Source organism: Penaeus japonicus, unplaced genomic scaffold (assembly GCF_977035675.1).
Source record: "Penaeus japonicus unplaced genomic scaffold, GWHDUDI00000001_assembly GWHDUDI00000040, whole genome shotgun sequence".
Taxonomy (NCBI): domain Eukaryota; kingdom Metazoa; phylum Arthropoda; class Malacostraca; order Decapoda; family Penaeidae; genus Penaeus; species Penaeus japonicus.
In genome coordinates, this window is record NW_028234442.1 from 16,914,753 (window position 1) to 16,922,252 (window position 7,500).

The 7,500-nt window shown below is 43.4% G+C and overlaps 1 protein-coding gene across 1 annotated transcript in view; it reads right to left on the reverse strand.

Annotated features, from left to right (window-relative positions):
- Positions 1 to 7,500, reverse strand: part of LOC122249779 (uncharacterized) — a 10,734-nt gene that overhangs the window by 1,978 nt on the left and 1,256 nt on the right. The window contains exons 2-6 of the mRNA XM_043010900.2: positions 5,646 to 5,795; positions 4,462 to 4,594; positions 4,095 to 4,255; positions 1,982 to 2,279; positions 1 to 1,862 (exon numbers count right to left, since the gene is read on the reverse strand). The exon at positions 1 to 1,862 is cut by the window's left edge and continues 1,978 nt beyond it. Coding sequence (XP_042866834.2) covers positions 1,688 to 1,862; positions 1,982 to 2,279; positions 4,095 to 4,255; positions 4,462 to 4,594; positions 5,646 to 5,795 — 917 coding nt within the window. The 3' untranslated portion in view covers positions 1 to 1,687. The remainder of the gene's footprint in view (positions 1,863 to 1,981; positions 2,280 to 4,094; positions 4,256 to 4,461; positions 4,595 to 5,645; positions 5,796 to 7,500) is intronic.

The window sequence follows — 7,500 nt, forward strand, 5'->3', positions numbered from 1 at the left end:
CATTGATATGACCTAACATCATCATCACATTCTATAATCATTATCATCATTATTATCATACTAATGATATGCTAAAAACAACAAGGAACATAATAATGATAGTGATAATCAATACAAATCTAGCCACTGCCATCGACATACAAAGTGTTCATGCATAAATAAGTATACACTGGTGACAACAGGACAGTTCAGACCAAAGGATTCTCTTCTTCAACATCTGCCAACTCTTCAAAGAACAAATAGATCCATTTCTAAAAATAAAAAAATGAATAAATAAATAAATATATATATAAAAATACACGACACATTCTATATTATAAGAAAATCCAACCTTGCCCATTGGCAAGGTATTCGAACGCAAAAGCGTGGCACGTCTGTGTTAGCTGCTTCAGGTTTACCAACCGTTCGAAAATTAATGTTTCGGATGAATGGCACTGTCCAAACGACAAATTCATAAGAGAAACTACAATCATAGGTAGTGCTAATAAAAGATGGTTCAATTTTTTTATGAATCAGTCGTTTTACTTGTTCGTAGTTAAAGAATTGACAGCCATTTCTCGAACGCGCGGTTGGTAATTCACTCTACGCTCCATCAAAACAAACGGGATGAGAGGGATCGTGGGTTTATGTATAGATCTTCCTTATTTTACGTGTATATACTGCACATATTTGCGTATATTTGATGTATAATACATATAGATTTAATGTATACATCTTTCATATAATTATATACTTTAACTTTACGTTCCTGACTACTTTTACCATTCATTTAACTTCACTCTCCTTCGAAAAGTACGCCAAAAGGTAAACAAACTCAAAATCAGTAGAGAATCCATGTTTTCCTAAAAGGGTTTGTAATCCAAGTCTAGGACAATGATGCCTAATATATCCAATATAGATATTACTTTCCAATGTAGTATGCTAATATGACGTATTAGTAAGAAAGAGTACAGTAACAATATGTTCTTTTTCACCCGTGTATCTATCGTGATAAGCCCACCCCCCTGTTACGGTTTCCACAATTGTTCCAATACTTTCCACGACTTTGCCACGCTTTTACCACGAACACGTGCTTCTAGAATACCAAACGCGGAATGTTCATGTCATGTGCTCTTCGCGCTAGGGACTTAGAATACGGCTGATGATGATGACGCCACAACTAGGAGCTAGTCGACGGCGTAGGTTTGTTCATTCAAAGATTTGTCACTATATAAGTTCAATAACTCGGTTCAATCACCCTGTTAAAATGTTCATTAAATGTTTTAATTCTTTAAGTGATTCTTTGACCCTTTATAAATTATTGGATGGGGTGAAGTTAAACAAATTCGGTTCTGAATACCTGGTGCCTGCCTGTCGATCTGCAATTTGCATTGTGCAAGCAAGAAATCATCGCTGGCACTAGACAAATTCACGCAAAAACTATACATGGTATATCATATATTAGGGCAAACTTACATGATAGTGCTTATTTTGTTAAAGTATGCATATGTTTTTTATATAGATATATATACATACATACATACGTACACTCATACACGCACACCTAGATGTATTTATAAACACGTATACACACACATGCACACACATTTATGTTTATACATATATATATGTATATGTATATATGTATGTATCTATATATTCACATCAACAAACTAAAACTCAGTGAAGCCTTCGACTGCGAGTAGCCTTAGATCACATAAGCGCCATTGGGATACTCGTGGAACTGTGGGTGCGAGTGGACCTTCCAGTAGCCGTAGTCGTCGCAGCAGGTGGCGATGCTGATGTGGGTGAAGGTGCGGGTAGTCTCCACGGTGTCCGTGTAGGAGATGAGGGGCGTGGAGGTGTCGTCTCCTTCCCCGATGCTGTTGGGGCAGTAAGGGGCAGCCGGTCGTCAGTATCAGTCAGTTAGTATCGTTTGTATTGTAGAGACAAAGAGACTGAAAAGGGTTACGTCGTGTCCAAACAGCTACGGGATCTTTACCTGATACTTGGTCCGTCGATGTCTATCCAGAACCGGCGAAACTCTGAGCCACTCACAACGTTCGGGGTGTTTACCACTACTACCCAGGATTCCGTGAGGCCGTTGAAGAGTTGCGTGTTCGCGTTGTAGTTGGCACCAAAAACGATCTGGTACTGATGGCTATGAGTTGTCCTGTAGCCAAAGAGCACCTTGCAGTCCTTAACCGCCTTACACTCAAATCTGAATTTGATTTTACTGACGTGGCTCGCGTCGGGCATAATCTTGCATTGATGCCAGTGGTGCCCGTTCGTCCTTATAGCTGTGTAGAGAAAAGAGATTCGTCAGAAGCAAATTGGTCCGATGTTTTTGCCTGAGAAAATGCAGCCAAATTAGATTAATGTGAAAAAAAAAAAATAAGTCCTTTCGAAAAGAAGCAGCCCCATCATTTAATTTCAGAGATTACGCTTATAGTTAAAAGATAGCATTACAAAATCAAATCACACCAGAGGAGCCGGCACCAAGAAGGATGCATCACCACATATACGCTCCACTTCCTGCCATGAGAATCCCTCTGTCCGAGCTGCCAGGTAGGGGAACATTTCTACTTCCTTGCGACAGGCTTGATCAATTCACTAAAGCCACTACTTCCTCGGCTTCCTCATCCAACCTGTCTTTAGTGGAGACAACCTGGTGGGCAGGATTGCACTCAGGGACTTCAGTAGCAGGTCCTATGCCAGTCTCACAGTCCATTCATTCGTTGGATACGTGTCCTGCTTATTATACCCTGTGATCTAGCATCTAGCATGTGATCTAAGACCGGCTACAAGAGGTGATTCTAAGGCATAGGATAAAGTTTTGCTGCCATGTAGTAGGACTGGCACCGTCAGGGCCTTAAAAACACGTACCTTGGTCCTTCTGCATAGATATTGGTATCTCTAAATATTCTTGTCAAGCTAGTTCATGGCCTCTGCTGCCAGGCCAATTTTCTGTTGACTTCTTGGTCTGACAGCCCAGAGTCATGGACTAGACTACCAAAGTATGTAAGACTGTATGACTTCAATGTTTTTGCCACAGGCATTTTCAAAAGTGGAAACCAGTGACCCTCAATCTCTGGGACCTCTGGAAGGAGCAAACACTTCTCGCTGTTAGTCTAAAGGCAACCACAACAACATGGATATCTCGCCAACGACAGCTATCAGCCACAGAAGCGAGTTTGGCGAAGAACAGATCTTCCAAATCAAGGCATTAAAAGACAAGTAGCCACATGAGTGCTTCATTATCCACTTACCAACTGGAGTTACCTCTACTACCAAAGGCGGGAGTCTATTGGAGATTACTAGGGCTACTCCTTGGAGATGGTGACTGTTGATGCGGCCGGTCCAGTAGTAGGTGTAGGCATCCTCATTGATCAAGCAGAGAAGGAAGCAACCTCCACCATCAATCCCCTGGACAGCCCGTCCGAGTTTAAACTCGGGAAGGGTGCCACTTCTGCCACTCATCCAAGCCTCGCCCCATGCAGGGTTCCTGAGGGCTTTGCTTGGTTTCTGGCCACCCGACCATGGCCCAGTTGTCATCCTCCCTGAAGGGCCTGTAGCCTGCTTATCTTATCACATAGGAATGGAGTTGACTCCTGCATCCCCCAGCATATCCACGTTTTTAGCTTGATGCCGGTCAGTCTCTCGGGAAGACAGACTGGCAAGGACTGCCTCCCCAAAGTCAACCATTGACTCAAGGGGGTTGAGTTACTACTAAGCCTGGGAGTGACTACAAGCAACACCTCTAGGGACACCTGCTGCTTTGAAATCCCCTACGTTTTACCAAGGTCCACAAGGTGTCCAGTTGACCAAGGGTGGCCACGAGGAGGCACTGCAGAAGTCTTGATAATGGAGAGGCTTTGTGCTGTCAGGGGAGGTACCATTATTTCAGCAGGTCAGCCGGCCATGATAGTTGTAAGCGAGAAGGCATGCAAGCACTTAACATAAACACTATACTGGATCACCATCACTCCTCAGTGCCCTGAGCATGAAGAACCACCCATCCATAAACAAAACACTTCAACATGAATATGGAAATAAAACAATGCTTATAGAAGAGACTCAGCAACTTGAGCCATAACATTAGAACAAGCACTAACTCCCGGTCTCAACACTGGTGGGAAAATAAGGGTCGACGAGGTTATGCGGGAAGAACAGGTGAGAGTTGTCATGCGATGGTATGTGGAAGCCAATGGTTCTGACTACGAAGGGAGAAGGGTCGTCCCAGGAAATGAAGTCGTGTCCGCCTTGTAAGCGCACCCTGGAATTGCGTATGAGAGATCAATTCTTATATTAGCAGAATGAAGTGGATTTAGATCCCGGTTGATTAGTATAAGATTGCATATCTAGATTGCAGTTAGTTGTACACGTGGATTGGTAGTTTCAGGTTCATGTGATCATTTTTACTATCAGAATTAGATCACACTTTGACGGCAGAAATCATTCATGAGGCATTGCTGTTCATACCTGATTTGGCCATTGCACCAGTGAAGGGTAAAATTTTGAAAATCGTTAGTCATCAGCTGAGGCGTTGAGGCTGTCACTACCTGGGTTCCGCGATTTTTCAGTATAGACTCTGTGTTGCTCCAGCCTCCCAGAACTGCAATCGTGGGTTTTGCAACAGGGGAAAATGTTAGCATTAGAGCTTGATTTTGTTATCATCATGTAAGGGGTATGGGCTATAGATATTAGATTATGTTTAATGCCACTAGATAGTATGGAAACCTACATTTCTTTGAGCCTAGAATAACACATACACATACTCACACACATATAAAACCTACTTATGGATACATATGGTATAGCTATGTATTCTCATAGATACATATGTTATAGTTATATATTCAAACAATATATCTCAATCATTTCACAATGAGCTAAAACATGCAAAATATGAAGAAGAAAAAAAAGTATGTTGATTCCTGCTTACGACGAAAAACAACATAGTAGGAAACAGCATATGACACCAAACCTCATAAAATGAAAAAGAAATGACATTACCAGAAAAGAAAGCAAGCTGGAATTAAAGCGAATTACATGGTTGGAAAAGAACACAAAATTGAAACGGAAAAAAAGAGAAATCAGATTGTCTGAAAGGAATGGAAACGGACCAAACAGAGGGAAAAATTCGCTTAGCCAAATTAAAAATAGCAAAATTGGGTAAAAAAATGAAGAATAGGAAATTGGAACTAAATGAAAAACAAAACTTAACACCAAAGAAAGAGAAATTCCATTGCCAAAAAGGGAAACGAAATTAGCAACTAAACAAATCAGGTTACATTAGCAGAGAGGAAATTAAAATTGAGTCCAAAGAGACAGGAAAAAAACAACATAGCATTTGGATGAAGACACGAACAACTATATAACTATATTACCAACAAGGAAAAAAAAACTGAACTAAAGAGAGATGAACAGGTTGCATTAGCAGACAAGAAAATAGATCTGACAGTAAAGATAATTGACACTATACTAAAAAAGCTGTATTATAAAAAAAAATGAAAATAAAATAAACAAGACAAAACAAAACAAGCCGAAATAAAATCAAACAAGACCAAGCAAAACAAAATAAAAGCAAATAAAACCAAACCAAACAAAACTACCAGAAAGGAAAAAACAAAAAAATCAAACTGGAACCAAACACTGGCACTCACTGAAGTAATAGTTAGTGATGGCAGCGCGCCAGTCTTCGTAACTGCCAAGTTTTAAACGCAGGGCGTCCGACGACCTCACGGTGAAGGTCACGGAGCACATGTCGTTGACGATCTTCTTGTGAATCCAAGTCCACGTCATGGAGTCGAGGCCTCGGGGGAAAGGGTTGAGACTTTGTTGCAAGGGGAGCTCAAGGAGTGTCGGAAGTGTTGGCACAGGGTTTGGAGGAATTGTTGCAAGGGGAGATGAGGGGGTGTCGGAAGTGTTGGCACAGGGTTTGGAGGAATTGTTGCAAGGGGAGATGAGGGAGTGTTGCAAGTGTTGGCACAGGGTTTGGAGGAATTGTTGCAAGGGAAGATGAGGGAGTGTTGGCACAGGGTTTGGAGGAATTGTTGCAAGGGGAGCTGAGTGAGTGTCGGAAGTGTTGGCACAGGGTTTGGAGGAATTGTTGCAAGGGGAGATGAGGGAGTGTTGCAAGTGTTAGCACAGGGTTTGGAGGAATTGTTGCAAGGGAAGATGAGGGAGTGTTGCAAGTGTTGGCACAGGGTTTAGAGGAATTGTTGCAAGGGGAGATGAGGGAGTGTTGCAAGTGTTGGCACACGGTTTAGAGGAATTGTTGCAAGGGGATGTTGCAAGTGTTGGCACAGGGTTTAGAGGAATTGTTGCAAGGGGAGATGAGGGAGTGTTGCAAGTGTTGGCACAGGGTTTGGAGGAATTGTTGCAAGGGGAGATGAGGGGGTGTTGCAAGTGTTGGCACACGGTTTATAGGAATTGTTGCAAGGGAAGATGAGGGAGTGTTGGCACAGGGTTTAGAGGAATTGTTGCAAGGGGAGATGAGAGGGTGTCGGAAGTGTTGGCACAGGGTTTAGAGGAATTGTTGCAAGGGGAGATGAGGGGGTGTTGCAAGTGTTGACACAGGGTTTAGAGGAATTGTTGCAAGGGGAGATGAGGGGTGTTGCAAGTGTTGGCACACGGTTTAGAGGAATTGTTGCAAGGGGAGATGAGGGGGTGTTGCAAGTGTTGGCACAGGGTTTAGAGGAATTGTTGCAAGGGGAGATGAGGGAGTGTTGCAAGTGTTGGCACAGGGTTTGGAGGAATTGTTGCAAGGGGAGATGAGGGAGTGTTGCAAGTGTTGGCACAGGGTTTAGAGGAATTGTTGCAAGGGGAGATGAGGGAGTGTTGGCACAGGGTTTAGAGGAATTGTTGCAAGGGGAGATGAGGGTGTGTCGGAAGTGTTGGCACAGGGTTTAGAGGAATTGTTGCAAGGGGAGATGAGGGGGTGTTGCAAGTGTTGGCACAGGGTTTAGAGGAATTGTTGCAAGTGTTGGCACAGGGTTTAGAGGAATTGTTGCAAGGGGAGATGAGGGAGTGTTGCAAGTGTTGGCACAGGGTTTGGAGGAATTGTTGCAAGGGGAGATGAGGGGGTGTCGGAAGTGTTGGCACAGGGTTTAGAGGAATTGTTGCAAGGGGAGCTGAGGGAGTGTTGCAAGTGTTGGCACAGGGTTTAGAGGAATTGTTGCAAGGGGAGATGAGGGGGTGTTGCAAGTGTTGGCACAGGGTTTAGAGGAATTGTTGCAAGGGGAGATGAGGGGGTGTTGCAAGTGTTGGCACAGGGTTTAGAGGAATTGTTGCAAGGGGAGCTGAGGGAGTGTCGGAAGTGTTGGCACAGGGTTTAGAGGAATTGTTGCAAGGGGAGATGAGGGAGTGTTGCAAGTGTTGGCACAGGGTTTAGAGGAATTGTTGCAAGGGGAGATGAGGGGGTGTTGCAAGTGTTGGCACAGGGTTTAGAGGAACTGTTGCAAGGGGAGCTGAGGGAGTGTCGGAAGTGTTGGCACAGGGTTTAGAGGAATTGTTGCA